The sequence below is a fragment of the Bombyx mandarina genome, chromosome 04 (genome assembly GCF_030267445.1).
Source record: "Bombyx mandarina strain Sakado chromosome 04, ASM3026744v2".
Taxonomy (NCBI): Eukaryota; Metazoa; Arthropoda; class Insecta; order Lepidoptera; family Bombycidae; genus Bombyx; species Bombyx mandarina.
In genome coordinates this window covers 3,544,838-3,568,672 of record NC_143211.1, presented here as the reverse complement: position 1 = coordinate 3,568,672, position 23,835 = coordinate 3,544,838, and the positions used below count along the sequence as shown (strand labels likewise).

At 41.0% G+C, this 23,835-nt stretch overlaps 1 protein-coding gene and 1 long non-coding RNA gene across 2 annotated transcripts in view; one reads left to right on the top strand and one right to left on the bottom strand.

Moving 5' to 3' along the window:
- LOC114249136 (tribbles homolog 2) overlaps window positions 1-19,083 on the bottom strand; it is a 35,000-nt gene extending 15,917 nt beyond the window's left edge. Inside the window, exons 1-3 of the mRNA XM_028182609.2 lie at window positions 18,840-19,083; window positions 18,372-18,762; window positions 14,447-14,736 (exon numbers count right to left, since the gene is read on the bottom strand). Of these exons, the coding sequence (XP_028038410.1) occupies window positions 14,447-14,736; window positions 18,372-18,668 (587 nt within the window). The 5' untranslated portion in view covers window positions 18,669-18,762; window positions 18,840-19,083. The remainder of the gene's footprint in view (window positions 1-14,446; window positions 14,737-18,371; window positions 18,763-18,839) is intronic.
- Window positions 19,084-20,286: 1,203 nt separating this feature from the next.
- The window catches only part of LOC149503077 (uncharacterized), a 193,578-nt gene continuing 190,029 nt past the window's right edge, over window positions 20,287-23,835 (top strand). The window contains exon 1 of the long non-coding RNA XR_016325830.1: window positions 20,287-20,402. This is a non-coding gene — a long non-coding RNA (uncharacterized LOC149503077). The remainder of the gene's footprint in view (window positions 20,403-23,835) is intronic.

Sequence of the window (23,835 nt, the reverse complement as noted above, 5' to 3'; positions counted from 1 at the left end):
ATTGATGTACAATCGACCGGATGTGAAGGCCCCGGAAGCGGATCGGGAAATGGAACTGCAAAAATACACGCCAGACGGCTATTGGTGCAGCGATGTGACGGAAAAAAATATTATAATTGATTTAAAAATTATGTAAACAGACTTTGTGAACGCCATGCGGAGGACGATCGACTTCAATTTTATTAACTTAATTTTTTTTTTTGTATTTGGACAACATCCTATTTTAAATTTAACGCTTCATAATTAATTACATTCGTATTAGTGATGCATAATGTGTATAAAATTTTATTTCATCAGCACGTGTATTATTGAGCCGATTTTCCTTATACAATTTCATAAAATTTTGTTAATTCGTTTAAACATCACGCATTCGATATCAGAATTTAATATTTATAATGAACAAAGCTATTCGCGAGACCTGAATAATATTGAAATATTAATAAGCGATACGTTTTACGTTCTTAAATATCAGGCGATCGCGTTTAGTATGAACTGATTGATGACAATGAATCAAAATTATTCCATTAAAAGAACGTGACTATTGTTTTAGTAAGAAACTGCTGCATTTCGATTTCCCTGCAATACTGATACAGAGTCACGTAGCTCTGTATGAAAATCGCGCTAAACGTCTTTTGTTCGAGCTCAGCTGTTTAGTATAAGTTAACTATTGTTGTCGTCTGCCTTCTTCAAATATCAGACAAGGATGTCACGTGTGTGCGTGTGTGTGTGTGTGTGATAAGAAACGTTGAATCAGTAATTGGAACGGTTCGTTCCTGGTTGGGCGGCGTTCGCTTGGAAGGCGGAAGACAAGCGCTTGCGCAACTGACATTGAACCGAGGCGGTCTTCGATTCGAGGCCACGGAACGACTGAATTTAAATGTGCCTCGTTGATGATTTAATGTCAGTTAATGTTATCTGGAAAGTTTAATCGACGGTTTTCCTCATACGCCACGTTTTCGCTGCGAACGAGTGACGTAGGTACACGAGGAAGCTTCAATACGTACCAATTCAGGATGACATAAAGTGTTTCTCGAGCAAAAAGATGTGTCGTAACAATACGCGGAAGCTATAAAAGATTGTTTGAATTTAAGACGAAAACATTCGGTGTTTTTGATTTTACCATCCTGTTTGTTGTTTTTAAAATACTCTGTAGATTTTCAACATCTACACATACACACGTTTCGCAATAAATTTATTATTAACGTAAGTAATCAACCAAATGACGCTTGATTTGGATGAGGCAATGCGCTGACGTCACCCGTAAGAAAATTTGCAAGTGCCGGTGTTAATTTCAAAAGTCCACCGCAATGTCACCTCCGCCGTGTCATTCACTACTCTGAAGGTGAACAAATTCAATAACGTTTTATGTACAATTAAGTCAGCCATTATGATATTAACGAGAACGAAAGACGGGTAATGCATTTTAAGTAGTCACGGGTGGATTGCAATCGTTCGACACGTCATTTCGAATCCTCCCGATCAACTGACTGTGCTTTTAGGTACCTCAAGCACCGGTCATCGTTCTCGTCGAACCTGTCTCTTACGACGAAGGGCTCGGCGAGTAAATTAACCCACAGACAGCCCACTGAGTTTCTCGCCGGATCTTCTCAGTGGGTCGCGTTTCCGATTCGATGGTAGATGCTGCGAAGCACGGCTCATGCTAGGGTTCGTGTTAGCAACGTCGTCAGGTTTGAGCCCCTTGAGCTTACCTACTAGTTAAGGTTACGCTGAAATAGCCTCTCAAGGCTTAAAAGCATAGGTAGGAAAAAAAAATAGTTCGAAAATCGACTAGTGCGTGTCGATCGGTAATGCTTGGTGCATCAGTGTCGGCGGTGTCGTAAGTTCGGTCCGCGCGGCCTAGTCCGGTGTCCGCCCGTCCTTGGCCAAGGCACCTATCGATACAACGGTCCAGCGGAGCGGCCGCGGCGCGACCGTGCGTAACCGCTTCCGCGTGCCGCTAACGTCACTGTTCATAAGCTTCGACTACACAGAAACTCGTACGACTTCAGCGATCGATAAATCACGGAGTCTAGTTGCGTCACGACGCGGGGGTTGTTTCCCGGGTGACGTCAGCGCTACGTAGCCCGTAGTCCGTGGTCGTAGCAACAGCGACGGACGCCGCGGGGCACGTGTATAGCCTGAAAAGCCTTTGTTATCGTCGCGTGGGAGTCGAAATACGTCAAACGCGTAGGGCCCACTTAACTGCGGCAGTGGGCGTACACGTTTCGCTAATTTTCTTCTTTCAGCGAATTGCGAATGATGTTTGGATGGTTTCGTTTTGTATTTAAATTGTTTATTAACTTTTACGGGTTTTGCTTACGTAAATTTCATAGGCACACGAACGATTTCATATTGAATTTAAAAATTACTTAAACATCATCGGTTACTTGTTTTCTTTTATAGAATTTCAAGTGCGTCTGAACTGAACGCGTACTGGATGTTATGCTTATGTATGTACACACTGGATTACATAATTGCGTCGCGTATATCGCGGATGGAGTTCGTACGTACCTACTGCGCAAAATGGAAACGAAATCTGTTCAAACACAGCTCGTGTAGCGCAAAACAAGAAGCGAATACATAGTGTCTTTACAATAGATATGTTATTTACATGTGGCGTCGTGTTTTAAATACATCGATGACTTCACATCTATATCTACACTGACGCAGCTGAATAACGAGCAAGCAAATGGAAATTTGCGATATACACGTTACATAAAGAACATCTATGAACGTCGATCGTTTATTAATGCAAACGTTTATATTTCAATATCACGAGTTAAAGAAGAATCCGAACGGATAGGCGTTCGTTTGTGTCCGCATCGGGCTCACTTAAAAAAAAAATTAATACCTATATATTTATTTCTCTTATAACAATAAACATGCAAATGCAGTTACGTAACAACAACAAAAAATACTACATGTATTGTTTGTCGTTTCGGATTGTGTAATCGGTGACCGCGAACTAAGGTCGGATACGTTCTCATATTTTATTATACGTATTCTTAAATCTTGCGCGCGAGGCCAGAACCACGAAAAGACTACAGTTTCGCAAGAAGGCGAACGCGTTTCAATGTCATTTCGTGTTATCCCTGTCTTGTTCAGGGCTCACCTTTTTTTCCCCTGCCTATTTGTTGGTAGCTTACGTTCGGACGGGTAGGTGAGCTTACGGGCTCAACCTGAGAGAATTTGTTAACACTAGCCCTAGTAAGAGCGGTGCTTCGCAGAGTCTACCACCGGATCGGAATCGCGTCCCACTGAGAAGATCCGGTGAGAAACTCAGTGTCTACGGGCTAGTTCGCTCGTCGAACTCTTCAAGTCCGGGGGAACCGAGAAGAACGTTTTGGGCGACGCCGCCGGTGGCTTTGCGTTGCCTTGTCGCGGTCAGATAAAGGGGCTCACCTTGTATTTGACTCGCGCACGCTGTTTTATTATCGACCACTAGCCGCGCCCGTGGTTTCGTTCGAGCGGACTTCAGTTTTTTTTTATGTAATGGGACCAACCAACCATGAAGAGTTCGAAGTGAAACAAAAACTTTAATATTAGTCCGATGAATTTCTCGCCGATCGCGATTGTGAATCGGCAATAGATAAACGCATTCCCGAAGAAGCTGCCCTTGATTGCTGCTATTTACGTGGGCGCTCGGGCAGTTGTTAGCAATTCTTGACATTACCAATATGAAATGAAGATGTAGTTTTTTTTTTAATAAAAAAGAACGTCCAATATCTTTCTATGAGTAGTAGTTTTTGTGTGATCTCTGCACAACGACATACCTCTATTTGTTTATCAAAGATACCAAAAGTCTGTTTAACTTCATAACAAACAAAATTAATTTTATATTTACGACATTATTAGCTAGTTAACATTACAAAAAAAATACGTCACACCAAGAATTTTGTTCGTAATAAATGCGAAACAGACTTGAGAAGACGTGTTTTTGTTTACGAGCAGTTCAACACTTCTTCAAACAATTGCGCGTCAATGTCAAGAATGTCGCAAGTGCAAAGCTCTCGCCAGCCAGTCGCTTAGGGCGAGCGTACACGACTCAATTGACGTCGTCCAAAAAGTATAATTGCGAACTCAATGACGTTCCGAGTCCAAAATTTCGACATCCGAGTGATGAATGTCATATTGAAATTGGTACGAGAGTTATTAGCGTTTTTTTATTTATTGCTTAGATGGTTGGACGAGCTCACAACCCACCTGGTGTTAAGTGGTTACTGGAGCCCATAGACATCTACAACGTAAATGCGCCACCCACCTTGAGATATAAGTTCTAAGTTCTCAGTATAGTAACAACGACTACCCCACCCTTCAAACCGAAACGCATTACTGCTTCACGGTAGAAATAGGCAAGGTGGTGGTACCTACCCGTGCGGACTCACAAGAGGTCCTACCACCAGTTATTACGGTACAGTACGGTACAGTACTCACGTGCAGTGTTTTGGCACGTTTGTGATGGACGGGTGTTGTAAGCCCGTTTGCAACTGTACGCCTGCGTTTGCGTCATTTCCTCTCGTCGACCGTGAACCGTGTTACGTCAGCGACAAAATTTCCTATCAACGGTTTCTAAACGATTTTAATCTATAACAGAATCGCCCCCGCTTCCAGACCCCGCTAGAAACATTCCACGCTTGGTCAATCGATAAAGCCATTATGTTATAAGTTTTTTTTTATTGCTTTTGTAGGCAGACGAGCATACGGCCCACCTGATGGTAAGTGGTCACCGTCGCTCATGGACGTCAGCAATGCCAGGGGCAGAGCCAAGCCGCTGCCTACCATAAAGTACTCTCCGCAAGCCTCGTTTGAAGAAGGACATGTCATAGCGCTCGGAAAACACCGTGGAGGGGAGTTCATTCCAAAGCCGGATGGTACGTGGCAAAAAAGATCTTTGAAAACGCACGCACTTACGCACATAAGTGCGTAACAACTGTAAGTTCTGGCCGCTGAGATAAAACATAATGACAAAGATTTAAGGAAATTCATACGTATGACATTAGGCTCACAAATAGCTCATTAGACGAACGGGTAATGAGTCAAGCTGAATTACTATTGTATAAATGTTTCTGAATTCTAAGGATCGTTTAGGGAAATACTATTTAAAAAAAATATTTGCCCTTCGAAGCATTTTATAATAATTGCTCATTCTCGTCTTTCGAGAAATATGAACGCGTCATGTTGAAGGAAAATAATTGTAAGGAAACTCTTGTGAGTCGAAGTTACTACGAGTAATTGTGACATAAAAGTAAGTGTGGTTGAATATATTTTATTTACTTATTGCGGTCAACGCTTTTAAAAGTAGTTCCTTCATTATAAAACGGAAGTCTTTCGGACATGTGGTACGTGCCTAGTTTATTAAGTTACAGACGACTGTCCAGTGCTAAATATGGTTAAAAGGTATATTGTCGTTAGGGCTATCCTTCTTTTTAATAATAAAACATTTTAAGACGCGCAGAACGGGGTGTTCTCGATATAAAGTATTTTTAGTAGCTCACACATCCCTATCTTAAGATTGAGAGTTAATCGTTATTCCGGCCACCGACCGACCGGTTTGACTTTTCTTTTTTTAAGTCTCGACGAAAGGCGGGGAGTAAAAATGGAAATTAGCGAAGCAGCGGTTCAGGGTTGCCACGACAACGCGCTCTTTGATTAATTGAACCTCCAGGGTTACACCTACGATTTCGTCTTGTCCTTTTATTTTAAGAGCGCGTGGGTTTCGTGTTTTTCATGAAACACAAAAACGTAATTGAAGGATACATTCTTATTTTAGGATATCTAATAATTTTGTTTGTTTACCGCCTCCGCGAATATTTTGCGCACAGCACTTTCGGTGTGGGTGGAGAACCAACGAATGCATGAAAATTTCTTGATTAATCAAACGTATCGTTCGCATTCGGCTTAAGCTGTTATTTTTGGTTGAAGAACTAATATGAAAAGATTTTAGATTGATAGGCAAATCTCGAGGCTGTCTCCTAAATTAAGAATCGCCGAGCAACTAAAGTCGGTGTTCGTCCAAGCAAAAGGCCAATAGCACGAAGTAGGGTTGTGTCTCTTCTCGAGAGCTACACAAATTTCTTTCGGTAAGCTCGGGGTCAGTATACTGAATCATAAAGCGTTTAATGTCGAATTGAATGAGATTTCGCTCTTCGAGTCTCGAGTGTTCGCTTTCGCTCGAACATTGTTCGGTTTCTGTCGAATTGTTTCTTTTTGCGCACACAAACGTAAAACCGGTCCTGGTTTATATATATTATTTCTTTGTTTTTCATCCGCGAATTCAATCGAGCCTTGAACGCAGTATTATCCCGCTAATTAATATATGTACGTGTTACGTAGTGCTGTTGTTGTGGTAAAGCGTAAAACAAACTTTTTTGTATAATATTTCTTTTGTTTCTCTTGTGCTACTGGTTAAGTAAATATTTTCGAACGCCCCTCGTTTATTTCTGTAACTAAAATTACCTGTGATTTACTGGTGAAGCTGCATTTTAGGGGACTTATTTAGGAATTCCATTACGTTTATTTTTAGGTACAAATAGGGCTCGATATATTTCGGTACGAGGGTTCGAGGCTAGTGACCCGATATAAATTTCCTATGATTCATCCCCGTACCCTCTCTATTGTCGCCCTATGTTTTTTGTGCCCTTACGATGACGTCACCGGTTGCACAGTCACTCCTATTGTATGCACTCTACCATCCGGGAGATGATTCATCGGTGCTCACGCTGAGTCTTATGTAAACTACTTTTTTTAAAGTAGTCAAATGTTTATCACGCTACGTAATGATAACAATTGTTTTTCAAAGCGTTCAATTCGGTTAATCATACTCTTCGTCGAGTTCAATGCACTCATTTGCGTTCTGTTTTCGATAGCAGCGATAAGGGTGACTTTTTCAACGTCTTTATAAATAAATATGTATATTTTATAACAAAGAAATCATCTTGTACGTAAGTGTAATTTCGGAACATTGAATTGTTTTAGTTTTCTTCGATAGAACTTCCATATTGATGTTTAATGTATCATTCGGTCACTGACCTTCGCAACGCGGATGCGCCTGATGGGATGCAAGTTTTCGGTTCAGTAACGACGTAAGAAACATTCTCGGAGCCGGCTCTAAAGTGCAACGCAATAAAACAGAATAAAAACAGCGACTCCGTACAAGATCAAATAACTCACGTTGCTTAGTCGAGGTTTGTTGCAAAAAATATATTTTTTATTTTTTATTTTTTTTATTGCTTAGATGGGTGGACGAGCTCACAGCCCACCTGGTGTTAAGTGGTTACTGGAGCCCATAGACATCTACAACGTAAATGCGCCACCCACCTTGAGATATAAGTTCTAAGGTCTCAGTATAGTTAGAACGGCTGCCCTATCATTCAAACCGAAACGCATTACTGCTTCACGGAAGAGATAGGCAGGGTGGTGGTACCTACCCGTGCGGACTCGCAAGAGGTCCTACCGCCAGTAAAAATTCTAATTCTAATGGAACATTATGAATACCATCAGTCATCAGTCATCAGTGTGTATTTTCGGTCGTCGATTCAGTCTTGGACGTGGCTTCATTTGCCGCGCGCGGTCATGTATGAAGGTACTTGAGAGGGTAGGTCATGAGGCGTGCTGAGCCCTATTTAATTGACGGCACGTGCGTTTTTTTTTTCTGGCACGCCGGTGAATGCACCCGCCTCTCCGGGGGGACATGGTCGCGTGCGCTCATCTTCTGTTACGTGTTTTTGCATGTGTTCGTCTTTTGTTTTCCGACGGTGGCGAGAAGGTTACGAGTATTCTCACCTCTAACGCATTCAAGACTTCGAAGTCACGACACGGTGATTCACACGATGATATCATGGACGAGACACCGTTGTTTTCCATGAGCAACGGAAGGCGAACTGATTAACTTTAATTGTTGATTAAGTCGAGAATTTAATTTGGGGACGGCGACGACACGGACGCATACAAAACGAAATCGTTAAGTCGATCGATTTGCATTGACATTGACGTTTTATCGACTAATGGTTGTCCGCCGAGGATTCCTTTTGTTTGTGGTCAGAGAAGGCACCAGATCCCACAGTCGACTTGATAGCGAGTGGCTTCAGGCTTGGACTTCAGTGCAAAAGCGAAGGCTTAATGTCACATATAAACTGGTACAGAATATTTTCGTATTTCAGAATTTAGGTAACGCCATAGAAAGATTCATAGCTAAGCTACCTGACATAGGTTTGGGAATTAATTTTAGATAAATCGGTGGTAATATGCGTTCGTTTAAAATAATTCCTAAGAGCATTGCCTAATCGGTGCAAATCAGAAAGAGAGAGAAAGATAATATTCTTTCGTCTAGTCCGACAGATGGCGGTCATTGTGTTTTAAGCAAGGTCCGCTATGTTAAGTGCTTAGAGCGAGTTTTCTAACGTTCTCGATAGCGTAAAAGTTAACTCAAATTTGTATGCATTTGGAACAGCGCCCCTAGGGACAAACGTAGGCAAACGTTCCAACTCCACTAAGCTCACAGAGCAGTCTTAAACGAGATTTGATTAGAAGATAATGTCAAATAATTTAAGGAGTATATTTGGTTTTGTAATAGCTACGTGTAGTTTAGTTGCGGAGATGTAGGCAAACCGAGCGTGTCACAACACGCGGGCGGCCGTATCTGCGGATAAGTGCGCCGTTACGCAAATCCGCAGATATGTCGGCGCTGCGCGGGCGCGCCGCTTGCACAAGGTTTCGCAGACCTTTGTTTTACGCAACCGGATCAATCTAATAGCTAGTAGCCGAGCGTTTTCTCAGCTGTGCGCCCGATATCGAGATACAACAATACATAATGCTTAATCTATTTCAATGCTTTTTATTGATTAGGATCAAGCAGATCTGTGTGCTTGGTGCGAGTTTTTTAACGTTCTCGATAGCGTAAAAATTAACTCTAATTTGTATCGAGTTGGATCAGCGCCCCTAGCGGCGAACGCAGGCAAACATTCCAAATTCCATACAAATTTGAGTTAACTTTTACGCTATCGAGAGCGTTAAAAAAGTCGCACTAAGCACACAGGTCACGTCGGCTAGAAGTACTAGCTTTTGCCGCGGCGTCACTTGAGTTAATATTTAAAAAAAAATATCGCGGCAATAGTACTTTCTTACTGGATGAAATGTCTATGTTTTTCTCTGTACCCCTGACAATGTGCATTGAGAATTTCATGATAATCGGTTAAGTATCGGTGAGACGTTAAAGCTTACTAAAATTTTCATTAATAATATTAAGTATGATTTAAAGCATAATTTTATTAATGTCTCTGTGTTTTATTTGAACTATATCATATTTTTTAATTTAATTCATGACGAGAGAAAGTAACAGACTTATTAATATCGATCTGTTTTGCTGACGGTACATTGTAAAACGTCATTTTACACGCAGAGCAATGCACATCCCAACGTCCGGTAGTTGTATCCGGTGCTTTGATTTCGCTTAAAAAGGTGCGACCCTGTCTATTTATAGTCTCCATACGAAGATTCATGTTGACTCGACTACGCGAACCAATATACATATTTTTAGTGTGCATAAAATGTGTAGGCGCAAACAACGCTATACCGCTCCAGTTCAAGCAAAATTAAAAATTATAGTTGTCTGATTTTCTTTTGGTTAATGGTTTTTTTTTATTGCTTAGATGGGTGGACAAGCTCACAGCCCACCTGACGTTAAGTGGCTACTGGAGCCCATGGATATCTACAACGTAAATGCGCCACCCACCTTGAGATATATAAGTTATAAGATCTCAGTATAGTTACAACGGCTGCCCCATCCTTCAAACCGAAACGCATTACTGCTTCACGGCAGAAATAGGCAGGGCGGTGGTACCTATCCGCGCGGACTCACAAGAGGTCCTACCACCAGTAAAAACTAGCAAATCACGATTTGGCTTTTCGCTACGGCATGTACACACACCGATATGAGTGAATGTATCGATCGTTGTGCAGTTGCAGCGGTGGTTCCGCACGAGCGCGAGGGCGTCGGCGGCTCCGGCGTCGGGCTCCCGCGACATTGGCACAGTTGCGCGCGACCTCAGCGCGCCGCGAGCGAGGCCGCGGACAAACGCCCCAAAACCAGAGCCCACTGCGCTTGAATTCCGGCACGTCTGAATCATACAATAAATTAGCGCTTCGTGTTCGGTCATTTCTCTGGCACGGACGACCACGCCCGCGCTAAACATCACCAGCACGTGCCAACTGCGCAGTTCAACGTAGAAGATAATCAACGAAACAATTTCCATTACGAAAAGCAAACAATGACACGAAGTACTGCTAGTTATACAACTGGCGAGGCTGACGTACGGAGCCTTATTTTCGAGCGCCCGGTATTATGCAAATATATCGCAGTAATGTGGCAGCCTCTTGCACCATGAAACTTTAGCAACTGCGTTTCAAAACGTTTTCAAAATAGTCTACGTAGGCGCGCAGGTAAAAGCGTCAGCCGAGTTGAGTGCTATCGAGATTTAAACGATCTCATAGAGGCATTATTATCGGCATTACTTATATGGAGCGTTGCGAGCAGGGTTCTAAATATTTATGAATATATATTGATAATGGACGTCGGCTCTTCGATCGAAGTCAAAATTGGAATGGAGCAGTCGGTGTCCGGGTCGGTATGCGACGCGGCGGCGTCTGCCGGGTAGCGAAGCATGCGTCTATCGCAGACCAATTTGGCACATCCGCCGTCGAGCGCCAACGCACTGACCACCGTAAATATCTCGTCCCGTTAATGCGGCAGACGCGCGAATACCGAACGCACAACATCGAGTTACATTCGTCTCTAAACGAGTACAGAGTCGGGTTTTGCAGGAATCCACGCGACCGGTTTTCGAAAAATAAAAATCTTTCGACGACCGAGCTTAGCTAGGATCATCGTCCGCAGAGCACGATTTAAGGTCCGATGCACCGTCTGTGTCGTTGTTGTTCGCGCAAAACTGAAAATTGCATTACCGAAAACATATTTCATTGTTCTTTGTTGGTAGGAATACGAGCGATTTGGCTTCTGAATGCCGACATTACGCAAAAACTGGTTTGCTTTGTTACCTGGAGCGGACCGGAGGGTTATTTTAGCGAACGGTGGGCGGGATCGGTGACGAAATGGGTTCGAACAATGCAAACACGACAGTTTCATACCTGGCAAAGTTAAAAGGAATCGTATCTTCAAATGTTAAACGAGGCACCGGTCTGTCTAGTGGCTCTGATTCATAGAAAAAAAATGAAGATAGAATTATGTTTTAAGACCATTACTCAGAGAATGGCTAAATTTGTCGCGTGAATGTATTTCCGCTCCGTAGCCTCGCAGGATCCTGACGGCATCGCCGAAATTACGAATGCATTATTCGCACAATGATAGTTTACAGTCAAACATCCGGCTTTCTGTCATTAATTCTGTGACGTCACCGACTTCCTGATGAGTACACATTTATCGAATGTTTTGTTATCAAATATCGTGTTAATTTAACGCGGTAATCTTTGTTATGTCGTATTTTATATAGTTTTTTTTGGAACGTGTATAAATTAATCGCCTTTTTTAAATTTCGATGGGAACATGCAAACAGTTTTATCGTTTGGGTTTGACTCTCCAAGGTCCGCGGCCGGAAATGTCAAATGTGAGATTTCTCTTGACGCATCACACACTTAATACTTTTTTATCGTTCACAAAAAATACACACGACATTTAGAAAGTATTGTATATAACAGAAAATCAACTATTAAAACTATTCAAGCTTCAAAAGTTGAATTTTATACAAACGCGGAATGAGTTTATAAAAAAATTTCAGTACTTAACTAAAATCTGTTGTCATTCATTTATATAACTGTGCTACTGTATTATATAATATAGTATATTATATTTATGAAAATGTATAGTTGATCTGTAAAACCATTTGAAAATTCTAACGAGCGGACTCAATTAAAACAGCGTGTAGCAGCAGCATGGGCGAAATCCTAGGCAAAGCATCAAGGAGATCGCGGAATCAATATTCATTTTCTCGTTGCGTTTGACGGGAGCGCGGGATTTATCGCGCACCCCCCGCCGGATGACTCGAATTTATAATCAGAGGGTGCTTTACGTCGAGACGTGAGAACGGAGGTCGAAGGGCGGGACACTTGATCATATTGCACCTTCCCACAAACTATTCTCACGGCTGCAAACAACAGCTGTCTTAAAAAACTGACCACTGGCGTATCCGAATAGTCATTAGGATTCGTAAGGGTTGAGAGCGAGGTCAGCTGCTCCTTATGTAAATGACGAAGCACCTGAATAATCAGTTAGACGATAGCGTCTGGGAATCTTTCACGAAAGTTACGAAGGTTAGGATGAATGCGGCCGCTGGGCATCTTGACTCGACCGTCATTTCCGTCCCACGAACACGTGCCCGAACTGGAAACGCATCTGCAATTTCCTGTTCAGTTAGCTAACCGTCAACTCAGATACGACGTTGGCGAATTCGCATCCCATTTACCTAATAGCTCGGCCGTTTGCGAAGTGTCCACCGGCGGATGTCGGTAAAAACAATGCGATTTCGCATTCACAACGAAAAATTTCGTAAGTTAAATTATTTTTTTAAAATGCATTACCTACCGATTCCGTGTAGACGTTTGTTCGTAAAAGTTTAAGCTTTGACGTTTAAAGTTTTCTGCGTTTGAAAACAAAATGTGAAACATTCCGGCTTTGAGCGGAAAGGCTTCTCGAGTGGCGGTTTTCGTGTTTGCTACTTCGCAAAGGGAATGTAAGCAAAAGTTTTTTTTTTTTACAATTCAAGCACGGCCGCAGAGCTTCGGGTTCCGCAACGCTTTTCACAACACTCGCTTTGATGCGACGTTCAAAAGAGTATCAAATTTTACCTTCCCTCCTCCTTTTCTACTCAAAGCGGACTGAATTAATAGCGTTGCAGCAACGTAGACTCAGTTTCTGTTCAAATTTCGTTATGTATTTTGTAATTTGTATTAGACAGCGGTTCAGCGAACGCTCCAAAGGCATGACGACGGGCTGAGACGTATAATGTCACCAGGGGACGATTGGTTGATAAGGTCAATGAAACCATTACGACGGTGCGCAGGCGTACTCACTGAAAATCGCCTTTGAGACGTCAAGGATAATCTAGTGTGAGGTCGAAATTACGTTGACCCGTTCGATAAAATGAAGGTCGAATGTTCAGCGAGGGTTTAGAAAAGCAAATGTATTTTATAAATTTAGGGTTCGACAGTGCTTAGCACAGGTGAATATGAAAATGACTTTGGATCCTAAAGGAATGTGTTTGTTGCGTGTCAGGGGTGCATAATGTGCTGGGATCACCTGATGGTGTAAGGGTGAGGCAGGTACCCGCATGGCAGGGTCATGGGGGTCGGAGAAGCTCGTGCGGGCCGGCGGACGCGGAGTCAGTGCCGCAGACCCTTGACCTGATTGCGGTGCGCACAGTATTGTACGCAGCAATGGCAGCGTTCGCCTTGAATCGCTTACATTGCCGGAGATATTCGCAACAATGGAGGCCAGATAACGTTACAAAAGTTTGAAAATCCGCCAATTCCTATCCGTCGACGTATTTAATAAAGGCGTTTTGCAACGCTTTTTGTGCGTTTCTTTGTTGATTTGTAGCATGTGTATTCGTAACATTATTTTATACATTTTAATTAATTTGTTATGACGTTAAGGATATTCATGCATGCAGCAGAGATGCGAATTTTGCGATGGATGTGTGGAGTAACGAGAATGGATAGAATACGAAATGAATATGTCAGAGGAAGTCTGAAAGTGGCACCTGTGACAGAGAAGCTGAGAAGTGCGCGTTTGGGATGGTATGGACATGTTATGAGACGAAATGAAAATGAGGCTGGTAAGAGAGTGTTTGTTAACTATGAACGTGGAAGGATATAGAGGAAGAGGTAGACCTAAGAAGAAATGGATGAATTGCGTGAAATACAATATGGGTAAGAGGGGGAGTGAGCGAAGAAATGGTATATGATAGAAGAATATGGAAGGAGAATGTTGCGCCGACCCCAGATGACTGAGAGAAGGGCAGGAGAATGATGTTAAGGATATTCATGGTTGCTTGATATTCAGTTGAAAATAGAAATAAATATGTAGGTATTGAATGAAGTGTGATTAGAATGTACTCATTCGCGGCTTGAATGTATTTTATTTACTATTACTCCGCGATATCGGTATCACGCACGAAGGAAACGCCTTGCTACATCTCTAACACAAAGATCACTTCCGTTTCCTGTTCGACCTTTTTATTCGTAGATAGATATTTTCTCACGAAGCCCGGATAAGAAAAAAATAGGGAAGAAATCATTGAATAGGCCCGATCGGCTGTTAGAGATATCAGAACCTGCGGAGTCGTTTCGTTATTTTGCACAATAAGTGATTCGTGGTTATTCGAGTTACCTGCTGTAAATAAAAAAAACTTTATATTTTAAGCATCAACTGACTTACCGTTGTGGGTCTGCGAAGACGAACTTCCTTAATTTGAGATCTCTTAATACGATGCCTTGTTCGTGGCACGCCGCTACCGTTTCGGCCATTTGTCTGAAGAGTCTTCGGGCTTCGTGCTCTCTTAGCCTTTTCCTCGCCCGAACGTATGAATGTAGATCTGAATGCGACCGAGGGAAGATCAAGTACACCCTCTTATCGCCGACTAGGACTTCGTGAATAGGATTGACGTGCGGATGCCCGTCGAGACGGTAATGTGCTTGTAGTAAACTGCTGCAGTCTCGGGACACAACCTGTGGACAAATGAGTTTGAATCAAATAAACGATTTTTACTGACTTCAATAAAGGAGGAGGTTCTAAATTCGCTTTTTTATAGGTTATTTTCTTGGTGAATCGATTTTTATTATTTAAAAGCTAATGCCCGGACCGGTAGTTTAAGAGTTACTCTTAATAATGCATATATAATTCACTTCGACTATATTAATCATATTTTATTTCCTCGAAGTCGGTTTACCTTTTTGCAATAAATTAGTAGGCATCATGACTGTATCATCGTCATGTTGATGATATGTATGAGCGAGTTTAATGGTGACTGTAAGGCGGAAAGGTCGTATAGTACCAGGGTCACTTCCGGATATCCTTCCTTCCTCGATGTTCATCCAATGCTACCAACATTCAACCGAGACTGATACTTAAAACATTCCATTAATTATATTTTCCTGGATTTCATGAAAGCGCTTCGTATAAATTATGAAAGGGATAACTCAAAGAGTTTATATTAGATCATCCTTTTCAAATTGGAAGCACTGTAATAAAAATTACGTCCTCGCAGTTTGAGCCAGATCCAAAGGGGTCCGTATCAAAGAGACTGCGATTTAAAAGGGCTTAGTCTAATGTGAATAACGAGATTGAAACATTTTAGTGAATAGAAACGTCCGACCCTCCGCGAATCGTTTGAACACAATACTATGGTGACGACAAACTAGAAATCAAACGAAACAGACATTGCAGTAATATACTTAAGTAGTTTTCGACATTGAACAGACTAAGCTGACAGCGCTAAGCTTTCTAAAAGTTCGCCCGGGGCAATGTCGAGGTAGATCAGATCCGAACCGTTATACGAACCGACAAGATCTGCGTACTGAAACAAAAGCGAGTCAACGACTTTGCGAACGCGGAATCCGCCTCTAATCCTCCGACTCACAAAACGGATGACGAATCACGTCGGGGCGGGCCTTCCAACATTTCTTTTCGACACGCAACTTATTAATATCGATATATGGTTATTTTAGCGCAATCACCCCAGACTCGTTGACGCTATTTTTATTTCGTATGGGCGTTTAGAGGCGCAAATAAATGTGACCCAGTTGCGTCGTTTCGGTTTGCGAAAACACGATGAGATATCGATAAGAGTTTGCCATGTTGACGGAGCACTTGATAGTGTTTAGCGTCGAACGTGGTTTACGGGAGCTAACCTACATAACGTTATCGGATATTTGTTTAATCGCAAAATATCTGTTGCAAAATATTTAGGCAAACCTGCACTAGTTTCGTAAATAGTATACATACGTTTCACACAACCTATGTATATGATGAACAATCCTATCGATATTTCATTCGAGTGTTTAACACAACATAGCACGGTTTACTTAAAATACCTAATCAATAGTAAGTCTAGCGTGAAATTAGGCCATTTTTTTACTAAAACACGAGTTGCTCGCAGACAAATTTTATTATATTATGATAAAATATTAAAATACAAAATGATACGGTATGCGCATACGTAGTGTTCAACAAACGATTTTATTAGTTTGGTCCGGTATGGTTTACGATTTTGTTGTGTTCATCGACGCTGGCGGCTGTGGTTACGCAGCAATGAATGCGAACCGAAGCGCTCGCTCCGTTATCTAGTGGGGGAACTGAAGAGAGGGGGCCCCTAGCCTCGATGTGACATTCGACGATCAGTGTTATCAACTCGTCTATTTCACAATGTCAATGAGAAGGTCACACCTATTTTCGGCGCGACCTGATGCCGACCACGTGTACTCTGACGCCACCGTCATTTTGAACAAAATCTGGATTATCCGTAAAATTCGCTCCAGAATAGAGATGAGATCGTTAATCGAGTATTAGGTATGAATACAGCGGTCGCGTCAGTCGTTCAGCGGGTGTTGTAAATACGTTTAGCAACGATCAAGTTGCCACACTTTAACCTTGCCAAGTTCTCACGAGGGAAGTGCCTATTCTGCGCCTTGACAATACGTGTGTATAGACCTTTGTTTGTGGCACTACATATCCTGCAGTGGCCTAAACCACTTTAGCTAGCTTGAATTGTTCGTAATAACGACTTTTCGGACCAGTTTCGTTGTACAATCTCGTACTCGTGATTCATTAGAATATTATCTACCTATTAGAGTTACGAATGCGAACCGCAGAGTTGTAACCGCTTTATTATTGTAGCATTTAGCGCTTAGTTACCGTTAAATAAATAGCCGTTATTGTCATCGATTGCGAAAGTCGACACATGACATTGTAAAAACGGCGATGGCTGTGGCCTACAAGTGCGATCGAGCAGCGCGCGGAGGCCATGACATATAAAGTATGACATCGGTCTGAACATGATGCTACGAACAATGCGCGCGAGATTGACTGAAAAACGCTGTTGTTACTTAATTAACCAGTAATTGAGGTGCTTTATTCGTAAATTAAAGAAACATTTTACGACGCGTTACGTGATTAAACTTGTACATTGTAGATGAAGTATTTTTGTTGTTACGTCACATAATTGTTGGATCTATTGATCAATTATTTTTAAAACATTAACAGGATAATAATAAAACGTATTTCTCCGATTGACTTTTCGAGTAGAACATTTCTTATCATTTCGCTATTTAATAGGCGTTCAAAAGGGACACGACATGTGGGTATATTGACAATTTCGCTTATCGCGACGTGGGGTCCGAATCCCGTGGGATAATCGGAACCCTTTAAACTGTTCAAAATCACAGTTTAGTGAGAAAGTCGAATGCACTGTGTAGCTATAAATTAATTCGTGTAACAAGAGACAAATAGGTCGCACAGAAGAGATTACGCACTGTATCAATGAAACAAAACTGCGCAAGTGGTTTTGAAACGTCGGCATAATTTCGAAACGATACACGTTACGTATCCTAGCAGTGTCGCGAGGCTGTAATGGATCGTTCTCTTTTGTCATCCGTGGTCAAAGAATAAAAGAATGATTTTTCGAATTTGAATTTTTCGTTCGCTCTCTCTCTCTCTCTCTCTCTTTCTCTCTCGAATTACGTAATTCTAGACGTAAGTGCTTCTGTGGATGCTCTATACTGGTCTATGCACATGGAATAAAGTCAGTCAATGCCCTCCCTGTACATGAAACTAGTTTGGCGAGTACGTTCTCGTAGGCAGGGATTTTTATCGCAATATTATCTGCATTGCACTGCAAGATGCAAATATTACGGAGTCTACAAGTACACAAGTGTACATGACTTTATATAGCATGTCTAATATAGATACATGAAGAAACTTATTAGTTTTGTAATGTAATACAATGTACAATGTAAACAAAATTATTCTCTGAACCGATGATTTTTTATATATTTACATACCTACATTAAATAAGCACAAACTTGAATATTTATGTTATCGTAGTACGTTAATTGAATAAAACGTTTGTGAGCCTTTGAAACTGGTTAAAACAAGAATCATTTATTTTAACCGCACATTCTCAAAATATCTTTAAAAACTTTGCGCGTCATCATTGCCCATTATTCGATCGAAGGTCAACAGTGGATCTAGGCTATGAATTAAAAAAAAACCGGATTGTCTGGATATGCAGGTGAATGCGATTAATAACGCTAAATTTGAAGGTACTTTAGGATTCATGATTTGTCGGGCGTCTACTAATACTCACCTTGCATACATATTCCTCTTGGGTACGCACGTCTACACACCGACATAACGAGGAACCTTCGACTTGTTCCAGCAGGAGGTACTTCTCGGCAACGAGAGCTGCTTGGAATTGATGTTGGGTTGGTGCGGGACTGGGTGGCGCCGGGCTCGGTGGCGCCGCGGACAGCCGCTCCTGCAGCCCTGGGGACTGCGCTCGGTCTTCAGCTTTACTGCTCTCTCCTGTACTGGGCACCGGCATCGTCACCGCCGGCTTGCTCAGCCGCAACGGCCATAACAACGAGGGTGATCCGGGATCCATCACAACACACAAACACTGTCACGTTCCACTTGTGTTCACAAAACACTAGCACAAACACAATACTAATAAGGAACTATGATGAGATGAACATGATCTGTAACAAACCGAAAAAGCGACATTACAACATTTGAAATGATTCCGTCTAGGGGAAATTACGAACAAACTACGAACCTTGAAATGATTCGTCCTGAGTGGATATCGTACCAAAATTTGACTGTCCGTATTGACTCGTAAGTCTCTTGTTGTTTAAGATGAATTACAAGTGATTCCCTGTAATTCAAATACGGATAGACGGGCCAATATTTTGGGCCGGTGTCCGCTCGGGTTGAAGTGAAACTAAACGAACACACGTCTTATGTTCACTAACGCCATTGCGAGACTGACAGCGACGCTTACCAAAACCCGGGACCGGCAACCGATCCAATGTCCAATGTCGACACACAGTCAGCTTGCGTAGTACGAGCAACGCCACGCATTTTATAAACGTACCGATCCTCATATAGCTATCTCTGTCTATCTTTATATGAGAAGCTTTGAAAGAAAAGGAAAGAATGAGACCATTCATTTACGTTTGGAAATGCAATAGCAAAGACGCGCGATATTTCAATATTTTTCACAAGAGTAGGTAATAAATGCTTTTATTTGATTAATTTTATGTATTTTTAATTAGAACCAAGGTTATAATGGCAGTAATGTGAATACATTCACAGTTTTGCTTGCAAACTTGCAATTTTGTTTCAAACTCTGACTAATTTCAATTTATTTGTAGCTACAGGGAAATAAGCAATCTTATAAATAGAACTGCTTTTTCTTCAAGGTGACGTATAAGAATATTCGCGTGACGTGTGAGAATTTCATGTTTTTCCTAATTTGGTTTCAGTTTATATGATAACAGTCTGATCGGCTTTTAATCTGAAGATACCGATATGCTCAAGTAATTACGCTTTTATAGCCTAATATATTTTTTCTTGTTATACTTTGCGAATATACGGCCTCGGTTAGAAATTCCCATCTCTTCGTGGACACTAATACTGTTTCCATACCTGGAAGACCACTTGTACTGTCTTAATAATAATATGGCAGTGTCAAACCTACCATGACATAAGACACGTGGCTGGGCGTAAAACTGTAAATCAAACTATAGTATAAGTATGTGGTGCAATAGACCATTTACTAATGGCCATATTAACGTAATGGCCAGAAATCTACAAGAATATTTGCTGAAAATTAAAATTGTACAATTCTGTACGAAAGAATTACCACAAAACGATTTCTTAAACGTTTTCTAATTAAATAGTATTTTGTTTTTCTCGTTACATAAGAAGAGTTCCTGTAATCGTACTTCTCAAACGACCTTCAGCGTGTAGTAACTTTGTTGTTAGTTTAAAATCATTGCACAACATTTAGGTTTACGAGAAGGAAATATTACAGTTGTTTCAAGCCCATGATGAGAATCAAATTACAAAGTAATTAGGTAATTCGATATACTAAGTACATATTTGCTTCTTATAATAATTTGTTTTATTATTGGCAACATTTTTAGTTCTGTTACGATACAAAGTGATATTTATTATCTTTTAACTATCTTCTTCTTCTCTCTTCTTCTTCTATCTTTTATATATATATAAAAATGAATTGTTGTTCGTTAGTCTCGCTAAAACTCGAGAACGGCTGGACCGATTTGGCTAATTTTGGTCTTGAATTATTTGTGGAAGTCCAGAGAAGGTTTAAAAGGTAGATAAATAAGAAAATGCTCGATATTAAATAAAAATAACAATTTTGTTTTTTCTTTGATGTGTCCCCCGTCGGACGGATTCCTTTTGTTTGTTTTATGTTTATTTTATACCAAAGTTTAGGTATTTTATTTATCGATTGAGGCACTACGAAGTCTGCCGGGTCAGCTAGTACTAAATAAAAATAAAAATATTAAAAAGATCTTAGTAAACTTAACAATAAAAACGAAACAGCATGAGCCAAGTGTGAATTTATGTTTTGCAGACATTTAATTTCTTGACTTACATCCGATTTTTGCAATATCTCGATTGAATTTTAATTAATGATAAAAGGAAACGCCATTATCAGCCGTAAACACATTCACGTTTTATCTCTATCACGTTAAAAGTTGAAGTGTGAATCGTTAGTGGTTCATTTAAGGTTCCGTACTCACTGTATGGTAAATACGCTTTTTTTATTATATGTTGACCTCTATTTATAGATGTAACAGGATCGTCAATATAATTTTCGCCAACTTCTAATGTCCGATTTTACAGACTCGGTAATTTAAATTTGTCTTTGGTATTGGTCAGTTGTTTGCTAAAGAATGGCTTGTTCAGTGAAGTAGGTATGGTTTCATTAAATAAAATATAAATAATGTACTGCTGACTGCAATATTTGCGTTGTTTTTATTACAGTAACTATAAGATATTAACTAAAATTAAAAGCAGGTAAATTAATGTATTTATCGTGAACAACTTTCAATGTCTTTTTAATTGAAGATATCGATAATCGTATCGATAAATTAATACGTAACGAGTGTAGATTAATTCTTCTTATACAGAAGCCGGAAATTTCTTTATAATAATAATAATATCATAAACATCAGAAATAAGTACACTTAGGTATTTGTTACAAAATCAAGCAAACAATTCTAGAAGGATTTTGATGAAATTTCGCACAATGATAGCCTGTAATTTGAGGGTGGAACAAATTTTATCATCATTATTAAAGTTATCCTCGCAAATCGGATATATCCGGTATATCTTCTCCTCCTCCTCGAATCGTGTTCCTCATGTCTGAGGGTCGTGACCACCATCACCCATGAGCTTCAATCTTAAGATGTTTTTCCACTTTCCCCTGTCCACGGCGTCATGCAGCGCGCTGTACACTGTACTGTCGAAAGCGGTGCGGATCTGATCGGACCAACGAGTCGGGTTGCGGCCTCTAGATCTGTTGCCTTCAGCTTTCCCTGTGATCATAAGTTTTTCCAGGTTATCGCCGTCTTTCCTCGCAATGTGACCAAAATATTCGAGGATCCGCTTCAGACATACAGTCTGATTTTGATGCCCAGTTGCTTCAATATCGACACGTTATATCTTCTATTGTATTATAAATACGGCAATATTTTGGTCGGTTTGGGATTTTACCCAATTGATTACTCGATTACTCATTGATTCCTTGCCTCGTGATTTTCAACCTACATATCGACGAGTAGAGATAGAGTGACAGAGAATGACTGAAGCAACTCTTTACATAAAAAAATGCAACGTGCTTCTTAAGGCGGACCAAAGTGAGATACACGTCAAATATGAAATGAAAATGGCGTACGATCACGTTCTAATTACATAAGGTGACACGTAATTCGTGATGCAGCGGAACCCTGATTATAAACATCGTGATAATGTCTGGTAACATCACGTGCCGTTTTTATCGTGGTTAAATATAAATCAATGGCTGAATTATTATAATGATATGGCATTACCGCTAGAAATACCTTTTTTATTTTTTTTATTGTATATATGGGTGGACGAGCTCACAGCGCACCTGGTGTTATGTGGTTACCGGAGCAAAAATCTATGACGTAAATGCCGCCATCTACCTTGAGATATGAGTTCTAAGATCTCAGTATACTTACAACGACTGTTCCACCCTTCAAACCAAAACGCATTAGGTACTGCTTCACGGTCGAAATAGGCAGGCGAAATAGGTGGTACTTACCCGTGCGGACTCACAAGAGGTCCTACCACTAGTAATGACGCAAACTATAATTTTGCGGGTTTGAATTTTATTACACGATATTATTCCTTCACCGTGGAAGTCAATCGTGAACGTTTTTAAGTACGTATTTCATTAGGAAAATTGGTACCCGCCTGCGGGATTCGAACACCGTTGCATCGCAAGATACGAATGCACCGGACCTCTTATCCTTCAGGCCACGACGACTTAATTTGTTTAGAAGTACCTACATCATGGGAACCCGAAGAATAAATACAGCCTGTTGATATATGACGAGAATCTCTTCTACGTAAGAGTCGATAGATCGCAATGGCTAACTTTACAAAACATACTCTTACTTCAGATTCCAATGCTATTTAGTTTGGTGGGGGGTCGACAGCCCTGTTCGAACGGTGGTGGAAGCTTTATTATTTGAAAGGCAGGACAGCTGCTCTGTAATATAGTTTAGACTTCGACCTATGTTTCAAGGTAGCTGGTGGTGTATGTGAAGCTTCTCTCGAACAGACGCGTTGTTATAATATCGCTTAAAGTTCCAGAAAGGACTCGAAACTGCGACCCGTTATCTTCGTTCATTCATTCCGATGCTCACCAATTCGAAACGCGGACTGAGTTTATTAGATAGGTATAGAGATAGAGCGGCCGTCTGCCAGGCCATGCGGGCTTTGGTCGCGCCAATGAAACCATCACTCGATTTGCTCGAACACAAAAAAGACCCCTATCATCCAATTAAAGAACACACTTTTCTATTTATCTAATATTTACACTTATCACTACACAATTACAATGCTCCTAAATCGACATCCAGGAGTCTAGAAGCTTAAACAAAATCATTGTTCTATGGGACGTAAATAGGAGTCCCAGATATATTGGATCTTGATAAAGCGGCGCTTTTTCAAGGAATTGAACAGAAAAGGGTCAATCTAAAATTGAAAATCATTTTTCTTTATTTCTACCTAACCTGATAGATAGCCTTGAGAGGCTATGCCAGCGTAACCGAGCGAGTAGGTGAGCTCACGAGGCTCAAACCGGGAGTGTTGTTAACACTGGCCCTACCAAGAACAGCGCTTCGCAGAATCTACCACCGGATCGGATACGCGACCCATTGAGAAGATCCGGCGAGAAACTCAGTGAAAAACTCTGTTGAAAATATTTTTTAATTTTTTTAATGCTTAGATGGATGGACGAACTCACCTGGTGTTAAATGGTTACTGGAGCCCATAGACATCTACAACGTAAATGCGCCACCCACCTTGAGATATAAGCTCTAAAGTCTCCAGTATAGTTACAACGGCTGCCATACCCTAAACGCATTACTGCTTCACGGCAGAAATAGGCAGGGTGGTGGTACCTATCCGCGCGGACTTACTTGTTACTGTCTTACTTGTTAATGTTGCTGCTTAGCTATTAACTCAAAGATAAAAGCTCTAATTTTATT